Raw genomic sequence first — 22141 nt, 5'->3', positions numbered from 1 at the left:
ATGCTGCCTGGGTCCATCCAGATCACAGGGGAGACCCTGTCCGGGTCAGAGGTCAAGGACATCTGTGACGGCCTGAAGGAACACGGTGTCAGGTAAAACTACATTAATTTAATAGTGGTTTTCCCACAAATGTTTTCTTAAATAACTGAAGTAAAATCAGTAGCATGTGTTTAACCCATTCTGACCTGAGATCAGATTCAATAAATGTCTTCTATACATCCTGACAGTTTTCTGAAAAAAGCTATGTTTCTGTGTCAGTCGATTTGTCAAAAATAGCAGACCTACAAGCTCATAGCGCGCCACTCGGTGCCGCGCTATGAGCTTGTAGATTTGCTATTTTTCAATAGCTAAAGCATATCAATGCTAAAACCAAAATGGGTTAAATTCATATTTAGAAAATGTTTCAGATGTCAAACATGTCTGAGATGATGGAATGGTGATGGATGATGATGGTCGTGGAAGGGGAACATTCTGAAAGTTTCATGGGCTCAAAGATAATTAACTTCAAAATCTAAAAAAAAAAAATGTGAAAATGACCTCTCAGACATGTAGTCTAGTTTCAATCCTTGACCTCTCAGACCATTCTTGGTAACCTCCCACGTTACATTGGTTCTAAATTTGAACTTGTCCAAAACTCTCTCAACCTCAGATCAAATGGTTGGTTACGCTATGTCGTGCCCCCAACAAAATCTGAGGCTGGGAAAAAAAGCATTGCTTATTTCGGACCCTGCAGGTCTTGGAATGACCTACAGTCCAGACTCAAACTGGCTGCTGTGATTCCCCTAGTGAGCTTTAAATTGATTGCCATCATGGGCACACTTCCCATACACTGCTCCTGCTTTGACGTATAGCAACTGTCTGCTTGCTTTTTTTAGTCAACTAGCAATTCCCGTTGCTTAGATCTTTTAGTCCTTATTGGTCGCGTTCCTGTTCTCCCTTTTAGCTTCTTTGGTAGTGGGTACTGTATTTATGAGCATTGTATGTCTGTCCTGTTTTTTGTTGTTATTTTTTGTTTACTGGCAGAGTTGTGTACTTATTTTGCCTATTGTTCTGGCCAGTTCACACTTGTAAAAGAGACTTCAGTCTCAATGTGGTTTTTTACTGGTTAAATAAAGGTTAAATAAAATAAAAAAAGACATGTAGTCTAGTTTAAATCCTTGACCTCTCAGACTAGTCTCAGTCTAGTGTTAAATCCTCTTAGACATGTAGTCTAGTTTAAATCCTTGACCTCTCAGACTAGTCTCAGTCTAGTGTTAAATCCTCTCAGACATGTAGTCTAGTTTAAATCCTTGCAGTTTTCTGAAATGTCAAGAACTGTACACTGATGTATCCTACTTGGCCAACATATGTTGTTCCAGGTCGACCTCCGGCTCCCAGGAGCAGATCTGAGGAGATATGAGTGTGAAAGAATATATAATTATATTCAAAGATTTGCGCCACATTTTCAAGATTTTTTTCCACAGAGACGAAATTGACAATTATTATATTATATTAATTAATATTTAGTCTTAGTTTTTGTCATCCTAGCTTCGTTTTTATGTACTTGTTATTTCGGTTTTTGTCAGTGAAAAATGTTAGTAGACAAACTTTAATTTCTTCACAATGTTTTAAACTTTAAACTGTGATTAATTCATGGATTAAACTTTGTTGTGTGTCCTTGTGCTGTACATAAACAGCAGCAGTCGTGAGCATCGTTAGCGTTACTATTTCATTCATATTTGAGAATGTTTAAACTAGGCCCCTTTTCCACTAGCAAAGTATTGAACCCCTACCATGAAATGTTCTATGAGCAGGGCCTGGCTGTAAACAAGTTATTGAGCTTAGTCCAGTTACCCTGCAGGGTAAACATAGTACCTTTCCTTTCCTTAGTCCAGTTACCCTGGGTAAACATAGTACCTTTCCTTTCCTTAGTCCAGTTACCCTGGGTAAACATAGTACCTTTCCTTTCCTTAGTCCAGTTACCCTGGGTAAACATAGTACCTTTCCTTTCCTTAGTCCAGTTACCCTGCAGGGTAAACATAGTACCTTTCCTTTCCTTAGTCCAGTTACCCTGGGTAAACATAGTACCTTTCCTTTCCTTAGTCCAGTTACCCTGGGTAAACATAGTACCTTTCCTTTCCTTAGTCCAGTTACCCTGGGTAAACATAGTACCTTTCCTTTCCTTAGTCCAGTTACCCTGGGTAAACATAGTACCTTTACTTTCCTTAGTCCAGTTACCCTGGGTAAACATAGTACCTTTCCTTTCCTTAGTCCAGTTACCCTGGGTAAACATATACCTTTCCTTAGTCCAGTTACCCTGGGTAAACATATACCTTTCCTTAGTCCAGTTACCCTGGGTAAACATATACCTTTCCTTAGTCCAGTTACCCTGGGTAAACATATACCTTTCCTTAGTCCAGTTACCCTGGGTAAACATATACCTTTCCTTAGTCCAGTTACCCTGGGTAAACATATACCTTTCCTTAGTCCAGTTACCCTGGGTAAACATATACCTTTCCTTAGTCCAGTTACCCTGGGTAAACATATACCTTTCCTTAGTCCAGTTACCCTGGGTAAACATATACCTTTCCTTAGTCCAGTTACCCTGGGTAAACATATACCTTTCCTTAGTCCAGTTACCCTGGGTAAACATATACCTTTCCTTAGTCCAGTTACCCTGGGTAAACATGGTAACTTTGCTTTGCTTTGTGTGTTGTCTTGTGTGCCAGGCTAAATGACCCCGGGTCTTGTTGTGTGTTGTCTTGTGTGTCAGACTAAATGACCCCGGGTCTTGTCGTGTGTTGTCTTGTGTTCCAGGCTGCTGTCGGTGCGCGGCTGCCAGCTGTCGGACCGGGACTTCGGCCGGGTGTGTCGGGGCTTGGCAGAGTGCCAGAGTCTGGTCCAGCTCAACCTCAACCTGGGCGTGGTCAACAACCTCAGCAGGACCAATCAGCTGGCTGACGCCCTGCAGGCCAACCGATCCCTGCAGACCCTGTTGTAGGTTCACTGCACACTACACACTACACACTATACACTACACACTACACACTACACACTACACACTATACACTACACACTACACACTACACACTACACACTATACACTACACACTACACACTATACACTATACACTACACACTACACACTACACACTATACACTATACACTACACACTACACACTACACACTACACACTATACACTACACACTACACACTACACACTACACACTACACACTACACACTATACACTACACACTACACACTACACTACACACTACACACTGCACACTGCACACTGCACACTGCACACTACACACTACACACTACACACGACACACTACACTACACACTGCACACTGCACACTGCACACTACACACTACACACTACACTACGCACTACGCACTACGCACTACGCACTACACACTACACACCTATACACTACACACACACTACACACTACACACTACACACTACACACCTATACACTACACACTACACACTACAGACTATACACTACACACTACACACTATACACTACACACACACTACACACTACACACTACACACTACACACTATACACTACACACTACACACCTATACACTACACACTACACACTACACACTACACACTACACACCTATACACTACACACTACACACTACACACTACACACTACACACTACACACTACACACTATACACTATACACTATACACTACACACTACACACTACACACTATACACTACACACTACACACTACACACTATACACTACACACTACACACTACACACTACACACACACTACACACTACACACTACACACTACACACTACACACTACACACTATACATTACACACTACACACTACACACTACACACTACACACTATACACTATACACTACACACTATACACTATACACTATACACTACACACTACACACTACACACTACACACACTATACACTACACACACACTACACACTACACACTACACACTATACACTACACACTATACACTACACACTACACACTACACACTACACACTACACACTACACACTACACACTATACACTACACACACACTACACACTATACACTACACACTATACACTACACACTACACACTACACACTACACACTACACACTACACACTACACACTATACACTACACACTATACACTACACACTACACACTATACACTACACACTATACACTATACACTACACACTACACACTACACACTACACACTACACACTACACACTACACACTACACACACACTACACACTACACACTATACACTACACACTATACACTACACACTACACACTACACACTACACACTGCTCACTACACACTACACACTATACACTATACACTACACACTATACACTATACACTACACACTACACACTACACACTATACACTATACACTACACACTACACACTACACACTACACACTACACACTGTTCACTACACACTACACACTACACACTACACACTACACACTATACACTACACACTATACACTATACACTACACACTATACACTATACACTACACACTACACACTACACACTACACACTACACACTACACACTACACACTGTTCACTACACACTACACACTACACACTACACACTATACACTATACACTACACACTATACACTATACACTACACACTACACACTATACACTACACACTACACACTACACACTACACACTACACACTACACACTACACACTGTTCACTACACACTACACACTACACACTACACACTATACACTATACACTACACACTATACACTATACACTACACACTATACACTATACACTACACACTACACACTACACACTACACACTGTTCACTACACACTACACACTACACACTATACACTATACACTACACACTACACACTACACACTACACACTATACACACCACACACCACACACCACACACCTACACACTACACACCTACACACTACACACCTATACACTACACACTACACACTACACACTGTTCACTACACACTACACACTACACACCTACACACTACACACTACACACTACACACTACACACTACACACTATACACACCACACACCACACACCACACACCTATACACTACACACTACACACTACACACTATACACTACACACTACACACTACACACTACACACTACACACTACACACTACACACACTATACACTACACACACACTACACACTACACACTACACACTACACACTACACACTACACACTATACACTATACACTACACATTACACACTACACACTACACACTACACACTATACACTACACACTACACACTACACACTACACACACTATACACTACACACACACTACACACTACACACTACACACTATACACTACACACTATACACTACACACTACACACTACACACTACACACTACACACTATACACTACACACACACTACACACTACACACTATACACTACACACTATACACTACACACTATACACTACACACTATACACTATACACTATACACTACACACTACACACTATACACTACACACTACACACTATACACTACACACTACACACTACACACTACACACTATACACTACACACTATACACTACACACTACACACTACACACTATACACTATACACTACACACTACACACTATACACTACACACACACTACACACTACACACTACACACACACTACACACTACACACTATACACTACACACTATACACTACACACTATACACTACACACTACACACTACACACTGTTCACTACACACTACACACTACACACTACACACTATACACTATACACTACACACTATACACTATACACTACACACTACACACTATACACTATACACTACACACTACACACTACACACTACACACTACACACTGTTCACTACACACTACACACTACACACTACACACTATACACTATACACTACACACTATACACTATACACTACACACTATACACTATACACTACACACTACACACTACACACTACACACTACACACTACACACTGTTCACTACACACTACACACTACACACTATACACTATAAGGTTGGGCGATATGCCAATTTTTTTCAACCGCCAATCGTCTGACCAATATTCGCCGATTGACGATGTATTCGTGTCATAAAAGTAAAGTGAGAACAGCTCACTGCAGGTCGCAAAAAAGCCAGATCTACAAGCTCTCAAGGCGCCGCGTCCTGCCTGTTTTCGCAGCTCCGTTCGCTAGGCGTTGAGAGCTTGTACATCAGTCTGTTTCTGCTGCGCAGCCAGGGTAACTTGCTCCCTTCCCTCCCCGGAGTCCCCGCACCGGTCGTCGGAGGCTCGGAGCGGAGCACGGAGCCCACAAGCTGCTGTGGCCGGGCTGATCCACACAGGCTCTCAAGGCATCGCGTCCTGCCTGTTTTTGCCGTTCGCTACGCGTTGAGAGCTTGTAGATCTGTCTATTTTTGCAGCGCTGGTGTCGGGGTTTGTTCACGTTGTCCATAAAAATAACTTGGATTACAGGCGGAGATGAAGTTCAATCAGTGGGTTGCACCAGTATTGGCCACATGCTAAGCTAACGCTAAGCTAAGCGCTAAAGCTAATGAATGATCCCCGTGCCTATACACTAACACTAGTAGACAGTTTTTTTTATTTCCCCCCCGCCACTCACGGGTGAGGCATTGGGATTGTGATGAGACACGAGACAGCAGTGTGCATTCTGTTGTGACTGTATATTATTAAACTGCATGGGTCTGGACTCCGGAGCTTAAACAACATGTAGGCTAAGGCTACAGCCTCCCTCAGCTCCCAGCCAGGCTGCCGTAAGTGCCGTGCCCCGGTGCCCGATGCTGGCTGCTGACAGTGCTGAGTGCGGGCGGGGACTGTGGGAGCATACCATTATAACGGGACGGATTTCCACCCGGCCGCTGTTACTAAATCGTCCCGAGAAATCGCCTAATAAAAATATTCGGCGATTGGATTCGTATATTCGCGATTGACGATGTATTCGTATCGTCACCCAACCCTAATACACTATACACTACACACTACACACTATACACTACACACTACACACTACACACTATACACTATACACTACACACTACACACTACACACTACACACTACACACTACACACTGTTCACTACACACTACACACTACACACTACACACTATACACTATACACTACACACTATACACTATACACTACACACTATACACTACACACTACACACTACACACTACACACTACACACTACACACTGTTCACTACACACTACACACTACACACTATACACTATAAGGTTGGGCGATATGCCAATTTTTTTCAACCGCCAATCGTCTGACCAATATTCGCCGATTGACGATGTATTCGTGTCATAAAAGTAAAGTGAGAACAGCTCACTGCAGGTCGCAAAAAAGCCAGATCTACAAGCTCTCAAGGCGCCGCGTCCTGCCTGTTTTCGCAGCTCCGTTCGCTAGGCGTTGAGAGCTTGTACATCAGTCTGTTTCTGCTGCGCAGCCAGGGTAACTTGCTCCCTTCCCTCCCCGGAGTCCCCGCACCGGTCGTCGGAGGCTCGGAGCGGAGCACGGAGCCCACAAGCTGCTGTGGCCGGGCTGATCCACACAGGCTCTCAAGGCATCGCGTCCTGCCTGTTTTTGCCGTTCGCTACGCGTTGAGAGCTTGTAGATCTGTCTATTTTTGCAGCGCTGGTGTCGGGGTTTGTTCACGTTGTCCATAAAAATAACTTGGATTACAGGCGGAGATGAAGTTCAATCAGTGGGTTGCACCAGTATTGGCCACATGCTAAGCTAACGCTAAGCTAAGCGCTAAAGCCAATGAATGATCCCCGTGCCTATACACTAACACTAGTAGACAGTTTTTTTTATTTCCCCCCCGCCACTCACGGGTGAGGCATTGGGATTGTGATGAGACACGAGACAGCAGTGTGCATTCTGTTGTGACTGTATGTTATTAAACTGCATGGGTCTGGACTCCGGAGCTTAAACAACATGTAGGCTAAGGCTACAGCCTCCCTCAGCTCCCAGCCAGGCTGCCGTAAGTGCCGTGCCCCGGTGCCCGATGCTGGCTGCTGACAGTGCTGAGTGCGGGCGGGGACTGTGGGAGCATACCATTATAACGGGACGGATTTCCACCCGGCCGCTGTTACTAAATCGTCCCGAGAAATCGCCTAATAAAAATATTCGGCGATTGGATTCGTATATTCGCGATTGACGATGTATTCGTATCGTCACCCAACCCTAATACACTATACACTACACACTACACACTATACACTACACACTACACACTACACACTATACACTATACACTACACACTACACACTACACACTACACACTACACACTACACACTGTTCACTACACACTACACACTACACACTACACACTATACACTATACACTACACACTATACACTACACACTATACACTATACACTACACACTACACACTACACACTACACACTACACACTACACACTGTTCACTACACACTACACACTACACACTATACACTATACACTACACACTACACACTACACACTACACACTATACACACCACACACCACACACCACACACCTACACACTACACACCTACACACTACACACTACACACTACACACTACACACTATACACACCACACACCACACACCACACACCTATACACTACACACTATACACTATACACTACACACTACACACTACACACTACACACTACACACTATACACACCACACACCACACACCACACACCTACACACTACACACCTACACACTACACACCTATACACTACACACTACACACTACACACTACACACTACACACTATACACTACACACCTATAAACTACACACCTATACACTATACACTATAGTACACTGCGCGTCGTGTCTGCCTACGCCCCCAGCCAGTGTAAAATACCCGGTAACCTGAGACCTCTCATGGCTTATTGCTTAACTATACACTGTGTACACTGTACACTGATTGTACACTATACACTGTCTCTCTGTGTCTCTCTCTCTGTCTCTCTGTGTCTCTCTCTCTGTCTCTCTGTCTGTCTCTCTCGCTCTCTCTGTCTCTCTGTCTCTATCTCTCTCTCTCTCTCTCTCTCTCTCTCTCTCTCTCTCTCTCTCTCTCTCTGTCTCTCTCTCTGCAGTCTTCATGGCAGTCCTCTGCTGGACGCTGGTCTGGTCAGTCTCAACGTGTCCCTGTCGTCCCATCCGTCCCTGGTCAGTCTGGACCTGGGGGACTGCATGCTGGGAGACCAGGCCCTGGGCCTGGTCTGTGGGATGCTGCCTCCCGATGGGGCCAAGTCTGGTAGGTACTGGCCCAGGCCGTGGCGTAACCGTCTGGGCACCTGACTGGTAATCCAGTCGCAGTGTGCCGCGGGTTCGACTCCCGGACCCGACACGGCCTTTACTGCATGTCATCCCCCCATCTCTCTCCCGTTTCCTGTCAGCCTACTGTCTGTCCCTTCAAAAAACAATAAAAAAGCGTAAGCCGCAAAAAAAAAATCTTAAAAAAAAAAAAGTCTGGTAGGTACTGGGAGACCTGGTCCTGGGTCTGGTCTGTGGTCTGGTACGTACTGGGAGACCTGGTCCTGGGTCTAGGGTGGCCACCTGCAAGACCTCAGAAAGGAGGACACTTTTGCGGGGCTCGCTCCCCCGACCCCCCCCCCCCCCCCCTCCCAGATCCCCCCCCCCCCCATATATTAATATTATTACTACTACTATTGCACCTGATTTTCACCACCATCATCTCCAGCATTATGTCCACAGAGAACATATATTTGCTAATTAAATTAACCTTTTTAAATTATAGGGTATACCACAAAGGCCATTCATTTTATAATCAATTTATTTTATTTCATGTTTAGATATGTTTTATGTTTAATCTCTTTCTTGTGGGTTTTTTTATACAGTTTTATGGTCATCGGTGTGGGACATAGAATGATGCCAGTAGCCTATATGTTCACACAGCCTCCCTTTCTTTATGATGTGGAGTCCCCTGCTCCATTGCTCATTAAATGTAGTTTTTCATTTCGGCATATTTGGTTTGTTTATCTCTGAATTAACTATACTAAAGTGATTGTGAGAGCACAACAAACATACCGACCATCCCACTGGCAGTGTTGCCAGGTTTTGGAAGAGAACCAAGCAACCATGTCTATGAAAACAAGCCCAAAAGAAGCCTGACTAGGCTTAGTAGCCTATTATATAAAACAAGCCCAAAGTCGCTTATAATTAAGCGGACATGGCAACACTCTGAACATCTCCACTAGCCTCTCTCTTTTTAAGACAGTGTGGCCGGCTCGCTGCGGAGGCGGAGCTGAGCAGCGCTGCGGAGATTTTAATACCCAGGCAGACGACGTAAATGACAGTAAATGACACAAGCACTGTATATCACAAAAAACGGACAATTATGTGTCCGGCCAGAGGTTGAGGTGGGAGGAGGACAGGTGGGTCTAAAACCGGACTGTCCGGCGTGAAACCGGACGTCTGGCCACCCTACCTGGGTCTGGTCTGTGGTCTGTTGCGAATACATCTGTGGGATGCTACCGACCGCCCAATGGAGACAACGATAGAACTACTACTACTGCTGGGTTGACCCGACAGAGACACACCTGAAAATGTGTTAAATATCAATATAATCTGATGGTGTCATTGCTATAATGTTATACTAACAGGTACTATTAGTACACTAAAGAGCAGGGGAGACTCTAAAGTCTATATAGCAATGATTACTACCTGAGCTTTAACTAAACCAAAACGTTTAGTTTCAACCAAAACAGAGCACTGTCTTACAGCATCTTTAACACTCGCTGTGGTTCCAGGACGGAGCATGTGGTCACATGATCTCCTGTTCCTCCCACACCAACACACCAACATGGGGAAGCGACGGTGGGACATGCGCTGCTCTGTGCTCGCGGTTATGGTTAGGTTAGGGTTTGAGGTATAGGTTGTCGGTCTAATGACAGTCGGACCAATAGTATGTCTGACCCTCAGCGCTAACAGGCTAACTCTGTGCTAACTCTGTGCTCCAGGGCTCAGGGAGCTGACCCTCAGTGCTAACCCAGGAATCAGCACCAAAGGCTGGGCTCGCCTCTCCATCGCCGTGGCTCACAGCTCCCAGCTCCGAGTGCTCAACCTGGACTACAACCCGCTGGGAGACCAGATAGCGGGGATGCTGGCGGTGGCCGTGGCGTCCAGCAGAACCCTGGAGGTGTTGGACCTGGAGGGGACCGGACTCACCAACCAATCAGCACAGGTATATACACCCCCTAGCAACCACCTGGCAACCAATCAGCACAGGTATATAAGTATACACCCCCTATAGAGCGTCGCAGTCCCGCCCCCTTTCAGAACGACGAGTGGCCCAGGAAATGATTCTCCATTAATTTTCTCCATAGGCTTTTCAAAAAGTATTTATTTAAAGACGGTTAGGCCGCGGACAAAGCTAGGCTTACCATACGTCCTCTTTTGGGGGGCTGTCCGGGCAGTCCGGGGGGGTTTCATAAATTCCTTCAAATGTCTGGGGTTTTACACGTATCGCCTGTATATGTATCGCTACGCTCACAGACCATTCAGACCAATGTGTATTACAATGCAGAATACACGTTCAATGGTTCATAGTGGAAAAACACTGTGAGAGGTGGACTTTCAGCCCGAACCCCGGAATGTGTATTATTCATAACTCTGCATGCAATGAACTATCTCATCATTGACATGCAGAAAAAAATAGGCTACTGTTTTCTTAGCTTTGTGACTGACCAATGAGAAGCAGATTGTATTGTCTGCAAAGGAACTATGTGTCTGTCACAAATAAAAGTTCTGTCCTGCAAGCCCATGTCATGTCAACAACACAGACAAGGCAGCTGTGCGCGAGGCGAGTCCTGCAAATTAAATTGAGACAATATTATTTCGTACAACCTAGCAAAGCATAAGATAATGGTTTGGAGAATAGGCTGGTCTCTCTTTTTACAAGAGATAAGCCATTGCATACAGTTTCTCAAACTTTTTAATTTCAAGGACCCCCATAACTCCGAGAGTAAAACCAGATGGACCCATAAGGGTCCCATTTGATTCCATTTGTACAGTATCAGAGTTCAAAGTTATAAAAGGGTCCATTTGGTTCCATGTGTTATACACTCTCAGAGTTACAGACCTGTAAGGGTCCATTTGGGTCCATGTGTTACACTCTCAGAGTTACAGACCTGTAAGGGTCCATTTGGGTCCATGTGTTACACTCTCAGAGTTACAGACCTGTAAGGGTCAATTTGGGTCCATGTGTTACACTCTCAGAGTTACAGACCTGTAAGGGTCAATTTGGGTCCATGTGTTACACTCTCAGAGTTACAGACCTGTAAGGGTCAATTTGGGTCCATGTGTTACACTCTCAGAGTTACAGACCCATAAGGGTCCATTTGGGTCCATGTGTTACACTCTCAGAGTTACAGACCCATAAGGGTCCATTTGGGTCCATGTGTTACACTCTCAGAGTTACAGACCTGTAAGGGTCCATTTGGGTCCATGTGTTACACTCTCAGAGTTACAGACCTGTAAGGGTCCATTTGGGTCCATGTGTTACACTCTCAGAGTTACAGACCCATAAGGGTCCATTTGGGTCCATGTGTTACACTCTCAGAGTTACAGACCCATAAGGGTCCATTTGGAACCCCCTCAAGGAACCATGAGGGTCCCTGGATCACACCTTTGAGAGCCACTGCTTTAAATACATACATAACTAACTAACTAATATTGACAGCTTGTTTACAAATGTTTGTAAACAAATCCCAAATATTTGTAAACATATCACAAATGTTTGTAAACAAATCACAAATGTTTGTAAACAAACAACACATGTTTGTAAACAAATTGCAAATTATTTGTAAACAAACAACAAAATATTTGTAAACAAACAACAAAATATTTGTAAATAAATTACAAATTGTTTGTAAACAATCCCAAATGTTTGAAAACAAACACCAACATGTTTGTAAACAATCTCAAATGTTTGTAAACAAATCCACAATGTAGGTAAACAAATCACACATGTTTGTAGACAAACCCTAAAATGTTTGTAAACAAACCCTGCAATGTTCTGTAAACACATCCCTGAACGTTGGTGGTAATAACGCGTCCAGGACACGCCTCAGACTTCTCCTCAGGAGACTTGGGTCAGATCTGAAGATGTTCTATAGGGCTGTGTTCTATAGGGTCTCCTCAGGAGACTTGGGTCAGATCTGAAGATGTTCTATAGGGCTGTGTTCTATAGGGTCTCCTCAGGAGACTTGGGTCAGATCTGAAGATGTTCTATAGGGCTGTGTTCTATAGGGTCTCCTCAGGAGACTTGGGTCAGATCTGAAGATGTTCTATAGGCTGTGTTCTATAGGGTCTCCTCAGGGTCAGATCTGAAGCCATTTTATTTGGCGTTAGGAACCCGTTGTGACGGCATGCCCTCGCTGACGTCCACGATACCCCGTCTGAAGATATTTAAGGCCCCATTTTGAAACAAAAACATTTTTGAATAGTTCAACTAGCCGATTTACAATGTAGATCAGCCCCCTCAAGGACCCACGAGGCTCCCTGGATCACACCTTTGAGAGCCACTGCTTTAGATAAATACATAACTAATATAGAGCATATTTGATCACATTTAGGAGCATAACTTTTTTGACAAATTCATTTAATTCAAACAGAACCGCGCACGCACGACACATGCACATCCACGACATGCATGCGCTCGTGCACACGCACATGCATGCGCACATGCACGCGCGCATGTGTCCTCTTTTTGGTAAGTCATAATATGGTATGCCTAACAAAGCCCCCCAGCAGGTCAAATAAAGGCTGAGCAGCAGTGTGTTAGTCTGGCCACTAGATGGAACTACCACTACTTCTAATGCTATTTAATTTAATTTCAAATCAATTCATAGAGCTTTATTGGTCTGAGACAGCATACGTTTACATCGCCAAAGACAAAAAGTGGTGTAAACTGTAAAGTATAACTAAGTACATTTACTCAAGTGCTGTACTTAAGTAAGATTCTGAAGTATTTGCACTTTGTACGAGAACTACCTTACATGTCTTTTATATTAATTATGTTAATTATGTCCCCAGGCGTTCCTGGACATGGTAGAGACGACGTTCGCCCCACGCTTCCCCTTAATGTTAATTGTTGTGTTAATTATGTTAATTATTTATGTTAATCAGGTGTTCCTGGACATGGTGGAGAACTACCCGACGTGTCTGCGCGTCCTGGTGCTAGCGGAGAACGCCATTGGTCCAGAGCTGCAGCAGCAGATCTCAGACCTGCTGTCCAATGACGGCGAAGAGGAGGAGGGAGCTCCGCCCCACAGCAGCGCCCTGCTGCCAATCAGGGACAAGCACCACCACCATCAGCAGCAGCAGCAGCCAATCAGAGACAAGCACCAGCAGCAGCAGGCGGGCCCTCTGCTAGGCCACGCCTCCTCCTGGCTCCCACACAGCAGTAAGGGCTGACTCCTCCCCCTCTGACTCCTCCCCCCTGACTCCTCCCCCTCTCTCTCTTTCCCCAAAACCACTTGTTTTTATACTGTACTTCTAGACCAGGACAGGTTGATGTTTTTATACTGTATTGTCCTCTAAACATCCACCTGTCCCTCACACACTGCCCCTATTGTCCTCTAAACATCCACCTGTCCCTCACATACTGCCCCCTATTGTCCTCTAAACATCCACCTGTCCCTCACATACTGCCCCTATTGTCCTCTAAACATCCACCTGTCCCTCACATACTGCCCCTATTGTCCTCTAAACATCAACCTGTCCCTCACATACTGCCCCCTATTGTCCTCTAAACATCCACCTGTCCCTCACATACTGCCCCTATTGTCCTCTAAACATCAACCTGTCCCTCACATACTGCCCCTATTGTCCTCTAAACATCCACCTGTCCCTCACATACTGCCCCTATTGTCCTCTAAACATCCACCTGTCCCTCACATACTGCCCCTATTGTCCTCTAAACATCAACCTGTCCCTCACATACTGCCCCCTATTGTCCTCTAAACATCCACCTGTCCCTCACATACTGCCCCCTATTGTCCTCTAAACATCCACCTGTCCCTCACATACTGCCCCCTATTGTCCTCTAAACATCCACATGTCCCTCACATACTGCCCCTATTGTCCTCTAAACATCCACATGTCCCTCACATACTGCCCCCTATTGTCCTCTAAACATCCACCTGTCCCTCACATACTGCCCCCTATTGTCCTCTAAACATCCACCTGTCCCTCACATACTGCCCCTATTGTCCTCTAAACATCCACCTGTCCCTCACATACTGCCCCCTATTGTCCTCTAAACATCCACCTGTCCCTCACACACTGCCCCTATTGTCCTCTAAACATCAACCTGTCCCTCACATACTGCCCCTATTGTCCTCTAAACATCCACCTGTCCCTCACATACTGCCCCCTATTGTCCTCTAAACATCAACCTGTCCCTCACATACTGCCCCTATTGTCCTCTAAACATCCACCTGTCCCTCACATACTGCCCCTATTGTCCTCTAAACATCCACCTGTCCCTAACATACTGCCCCTATTGTCCTCTAAACATCCACCTGTCCCTCACATACTGCCCCCTATTGTCCTCTAAACATCAACCTGTCCCTCACATACTGCCCCCTATTGTCCTCTAAACATCCACCTGTCCCTAACATACTGCCCCTATTGTCCTCTAAACATCCACCTGTCCCTCACATACTGCCCCCTATTGTCCTCTAAACATCAACCTGTCCCTCACATACTGCCCCTATTGTCCTCTAAACATCAACCTGTCCCTCACATACTGCCCCTATTGTCCTCTAAACATCAACCTGTCCCTCACATACTGCCCCCTATTGTCCTCTAAACATCCACCTGTCCCTCACATACTGCCCCCTATTGTCCTCTAAACATCAACCTGTCCCTCACATACTGCCCCTATTGTCCTCTAAACATCCACCTGTCCCTCACATACTGCCCCTATTGTCCTCTAAACATCCACCTGTCCCTCACATACTGCCCCTATTGTCCTCTAAACATCAACCTGTCCCTCACATACTGCCCCCTATTGTCCTCTAAACATCAACCTGTCCCTCACATACTGCCCCCTATTGTCCTCTAAACATCCACCTGTCCCTCACATACTGCCCCCTATTGTCCTCTAAACATCAACCTGTCCCTCACATACTGCCCCCTATTGTCCTCTAAACATCAACCTGTCCCTCACATACTGCCCCCTATTGTCCTCTAAACATCCACCTGTCCCTCACATACTGCCCCTATTGTCCTCTAAACATCCACCTGTCCCTCACATACTGCCCCTATTGTCCTCTAAACATCCACCTGTCCCTCACATACTGCCCCCTATTGTCCTCTAAACATCCACCTGTCCCTCACATACTGCCCCTATTGTCCTCTAAACATCCACCTGTCCCTCACATACTGCCCCTATTGTCCTCTAAACATCCACCTGTCCCTCACATACTGCCCCTATTGTCCTCTAAACATCCACCTGTCCCTCACATACTGCCCCTATTGTCCTCTAAACATCCACCTGTCCCTCACATACTGCCCCCTATTGTCCTCTAAACATCAACCTGTCCCTCACATACTGCCCCTATTGTCCTCTAAACATCCACCTGTCCCTCACATACTGCCCCTATTGTCCTCTAAACATCCACCTGTCCCTCACATACTGCCCCTATTGTCCTCTAAACATCCACCTGTCCCTCACATACTGCCCCCTATTGTCCTCTAAACATCAACCTGTCCCTCACATACTGCCCCTATTGTCCTCTAAACATCCACCTGTCCCTCACATACTGCCCCTATTGTCCTCTAAACATCCACCTGTCCCTCACATACTGCCCCCTATTGTCCTCTAAACATCAACCTGTCCCTCACATACTGCCCCTATTGTCCTCTAAACATCCACCTGTCCCTCACATACTGCCCCTATTGTCCTCTAAACATCCACCTGTCCCTCACATACTGCCCCTATTGTCCTCTAAACATCCACCTGTCCCTCACATACTGCCCCTATTGTCCTCTAAACATCCACCTGTCCCTCACATACTGCCCCTATTGTCCTCTAAACATCCACCTGTCCCTCACATACTGCCCCTATTGTCCTCTAAACATCCACCTGTCCCTCACATACTGCCCCTATTGTCCTCTAAACATCCACCTGTCCCTCACATACTACCCCTATTGTCCTCTAAACATCAACCTGTCCCTCACATACTGCCCCCTATTGTCCTCTAAACATCAACCTGTCCCTCACATACTGCCCCTATTGTCCTCTAAACATCCACCTGTCCCTCACATACTGCCCCTATTGTCCTCTAAACATCCACCTGTCCCTCACATACTGCCCCTATTGTCCTCTAAACATCCACCTGTCCCTCACATACTGCCCCTATTGTCCTCTAAACATCAACCTGTCCCTCACATACTGCCCCCTATTGTCCTCTAAACATCCACCTGTCCCTCACATACTGCCCCTATTGTCCTCTAAACATCAACCTGTCCCTCACATACTGCCCCTATTGTCCTCTAAACATCAACCTGTCCCTCACATACTGCCCCTATTGTCCTCTAAACATCAACCTGTCCCTCACATACTGCCCCCTATTGTCCTCTAAACATCAACCTGTCCCTCACATACTGCCCCTATTGTCCTCTAAACATCCATCTGTCCCTCACATACTGCCCCTATTGTCCTCTAAACATCCACCTGTCCCTCACATACTGCCCCTATTGTCCTCTAAACATCCACCTGTCCCTCACATACTGCCCCTATTGTCCTCTAAACATCCACCTGTCCCTCACATACTGCCCCCTATTGTCCTCTAAACATCCACCTGTCCCTCACATACTGCCCCTATTGTCCTCTAAACATCCACCTGTCCCTCACATACTGCCCCCTATTGTCCTCTAAACATCCACCTGTCCCTCACATACTGCCCCCTATTGTCCTCTAAACATCAACCTGTCCCTCACATACTGCCCCCTATTGTCCTCTAAACATCCACCTGTCCCTCACATACTGCCCCCTATTGTCCTCTAAACATCCACCTGTCCCTCACATACTGCCCCTATTGTCCTCTAAACATCCACCTGTCCCTCACATACTGCCCCTATTGTCCTCTAAACATCCACCTGTCCCTCACATACTGCCCCTATTGTCCTCTAAACATCCACCTGTCCCTCACACACTGCCCCTATTGTCCTCTAAACATCCACCTGTCCCTCACATACTGCCCCTATTGTCCTCTAAACATCCACCTGTCCCTCACATACTGCCCCCTATTGTCCTCTAAACATCCACCTGTCCCTCACATACTGCCCCTATTGTCCTCTAAACATCCACCTGTCCCTCACATACTGCCCCTATTGTCCTCTAAACATCCACCTGTCCCTCACATACTGCCCCCTATTGTCCTCTAAACATCCACCTGTCCCTCACATACTGCCCCTATTGTCCTCTAAACATCCACCTGTCCCTCACATACTGCCCCTATTGTCCTCTAAACATCCACCTGTCCCTCACATACTGCCCCCTATTGTCCTCTAAACATCAACCTGTCCCTCACATACTGCCCCTATTGTCCTCTAAACATCCACCTGTCCCTCACATACTGCCCCTATTGTCCTCTAAACATCCACCTGTCCCTCACATACTGCCCCTATTGTCCTCTAAACATCCACCTGTCCCTCACATACTGCCCCTATTGTCCTCTAAACATCCACCTGTCCCTCACATACTGCCCCCTATTGTCCTCTAAACATCAACCTGTCCCTCACATACTGCCCCTATTGTCCTCTAAACATCCACCTGTCCCTCACATACTGCCCCTATTGTCCTCTAAACATCCATCTGTCCCTCACATACTGCCCCTATTGTCCTCTAAACATCCACCTGTCCCTCACATACTGCCCCCTATTGTCCTCTAAACATCCACCTGTCCCTCACATACTGCCCCCTATTGTCCTCTAAACATCAACCTGTCCCTCACATACTGCCCCTATTGTCCTCTAAACATCAACCTGTCCCTCACATACTGCCCCTATTGTCCTCTAAACATCCACCTGTCCCTCACATACTGCCCCTATTGTCCTCTAAACATCCACCTGTCCCTCACATACTGCCCCTATTGTCCTCTAAACATCAACCTGTCCCTCACATACTGCCCCCTATTGTCCTCTAAACATCCACCTGTCCCTCACATACTGCCCCCTATTGTCCTCTAAACATCCACCTGTCCCTCACATACTGCCCCCTATTGTCCTCTAAAAATCCACCTGTCCCTCACATACTGCCCCTATTGTCCTCTAAACATCCACCTGTCCCTCACATACTGCCCCTATTGTCCTCTAAACATCCACCTGTCCCTCACATACTGCCCCCTATTGTCCTCTAAACATCAACCTGTCCCTCACATACTGCCCCTATTGTCCTCTAAACATCCACCTGTCCCTCACATACTGCCCCCTATTGTCCTCTAAACATCAACCTGTCCCTCACATACTGCCCCTATTGTCCTCTAAACATCCACCTGTCCCTCACATACTGCCCCTATTGTCCTCTAAACATCCACCTGTCCCTCACATACTGCCCCCTATTGTCCTCTAAACATCCCCCTGTCCCTCACATACTGCCCCTATTGTCCTCTAAACATCCACCTGTCCCTCACATACTGCCCCCTATTGTCCTCTAAACATCCACCTGTCCCTCACATACTGCGTAACGTCTTTCAATTAAACAAAAGGATTTCTTTATGAACCCCCCTGGGGGTCTCGACCCGCAGGTTGATTACCGTAGCTACAGACAGATTAATATTACACGGTATGCCTTTTTTTAAATATATTTTTTATCTAAACCCGTGTGAGTCAGAACAGACGGACGGAGGGGGGTGGATTATTTTAGTTACATTTGTTTTTTGGAAACCTGACCCTAGTTTTAGACTTTAGTCCTTACTGGACCGACAGATAAACCCTTGTCCTTCTAAACCTGACCCTAGTTTTAGACTTTAGTCCTTAAAGGTATATTCAGTGATTTCACTCAAAAAACCTTATGTTTCGTTTTTGGCTGTGGGACCCAGCCTTTCGTCCAATCAGGATAGAGAGTCAAAAACGAAACCTAAGGTTTTTTGACCCCCAGGGGTTAACTGGGGACAGGGAGGAACTCCTTATATGGCCAGCACACTCTATAGTAGGGAGGATTATCACAACAAAACAAAAAAATAAGTGATATTTGAATTAAGTGAAATCACTGAATATACCTTTAAAGTCCTGAACCGGTTCAGGTTCTGGTTCTGAACTGAATCGGTTCCCAGCCGGTGGAAAAGGGGACGTGTTGAGACAGCTGCGTTTTGACCCTTGACCCCTACTTAACGTCTCCGTTCTCCCGCCCCTTACAGACTCCGCCCCCAACCACGTGGTCCTGCTGACATCAGGTCTAGGTGAGAGCCTATTGGCTGAGACTGAGATGTGACATCAGGGTCTATAGGTGAGAGCCTATTGGCTGAGGCTGAGGTGTGTGACCCCTCCCTCCCTCCCTCCCACACAAACCCGCACGCCTAAAGAACTTCCTAAAGAAAGAAAGGATCACATTTGATTTGGTTTGAATGAAAAGGTTTGATTTGTTTATTTAGTTTTTCCTCTTTGTTTGTTTGTTTGTGTTTGTTTGTTTGCACTTAGTTGAACTGCAAGATCACGTGATGAATAATTAACCCATTCTGACCTGAGATCAGATTCATACGAGGTTTCCACTGGACACACACTGGTCTGACGAACCCATTCTGACCCGACATCAGATTCTAAAAAATGTCAGTCGTTCTTCGATTTTTCCAAAAATAGCAGACCTACAAGCACTGGGTGGCGCGCTATGAGCTTGTAGGTCTGCTATTTTTCAATAGCTAAAGCATAACATGATGCTATAACACCAGAATGGGTTCCCGTTCAGAATGGTTTAAGTTCTGTACGCCAGAGCCCGGCTGATTATTGGGGCCGATACAACGTTGATTTCGTCGACTATAAAACTATGACGAATTTCTTTTCGTCGACTACCTTATTTTTGCTTATTTTCGACGAAAACACTTTGACTAAGTGTGTAGCCTATTGTCAATTTCGTCAACAAACAATAACTAGTCATTTTATATGACAAATTATATTTAACATTGATTATATAATGAACAGACAAGTACATTTAAAATACACATAAAATGCAGTTTGTTTTTATTTAACCATTTAAACCTAATTCAAACATTTTCAAAAATATCACTATAGGCATGGCCAGTAAATAGTGGTCAGTTATTATGTTTTTATAATAATAAAATAAAATTCGAAACACATTGACTGCATAACTGCGGAAAGAAAGTCAAATAGTTCCCGATATATCGGCCAAAAACCGCCATATCGGTCGGGCTCTAAAACAGATGGACCGGTGTTGCGACCAATCACCACTTTGCGCTTGCATGATGTAATGTAGCACTCCTCCTATCACAGGCCAAGGTTTGGACGCAACACGACACACCGTTAACTCTCCTCCTATCACAGGCCAAGGTTTTGGCGCAACACACGACACACCCTTAACTCACAAAGTGAACTTGTAGGCGATAGTACGGGGGCGTCATTTTAATTAATTAAGCAATTAATGCCCCCTAGTGTTCACATTCAACCTCAAATTAACTTATTTTATTATGCATACGTTCCCCAAGCGACCGGGGAAATGGTCGCGGGTTTGTGTAAGGACGTGCTGTGATTGGCCGGTAGCCACTTTAAATGTTAATCACCGGAACATGACTTACTATTCTGTCCGTATGGGCTCGCAACTCCAACGGGAGTCGGCTTTAAGCGAACTTCGTAACGTTCCAACTCGGCAACTCGGCGGTGGTCTAAAACTGTACTTTATCTCCTAGCCTCGGAAACACTGCAGGCGTTTTTATTTAGAGGAAGAGAAAACACGTTATCCCCGACTAATAGCAGGAGGGGGCGGGACTAATAGCAGGAGGGGGCGGGACTACTAGCAGGAGGGGGCGGGACTA

At 45.5% G+C, this 22141-nt stretch overlaps 1 protein-coding gene across 1 annotated transcript; it reads left to right on the top strand.

Moving 5' to 3' along the window:
• Positions 1-20664, top strand: lrrc73 (leucine rich repeat containing 73; the record flags this gene model as incomplete). The annotated part of the gene is made up of 6 exons (XM_083774649.1): positions 1-92; positions 2797-2976; positions 9218-9378; positions 11105-11328; positions 14274-14550; positions 20516-20664. The coding sequence occupies 6 exons, from the start codon at positions 1-3 to the stop codon at positions 20587-20589; spliced, it is 1008 nt and encodes a 335-aa protein (XP_083630775.1). The 3' UTR covers positions 20590-20664.
• Positions 20665-22141: the final 1477 nt, after the last annotated feature.

The sequence above is a fragment of the Protomyctophum parallelum genome, assembly GCF_964188405.1.
Source record: "Protomyctophum parallelum genome assembly, chromosome: 10".
NCBI classification, from domain to species: domain Eukaryota; kingdom Metazoa; phylum Chordata; class Actinopteri; order Myctophiformes; family Myctophidae; genus Protomyctophum; species Protomyctophum parallelum.
The sequence above is the reverse complement of the archived record's forward strand: the minus strand, read 5'-3'. Positions and strand labels throughout refer to the sequence as shown.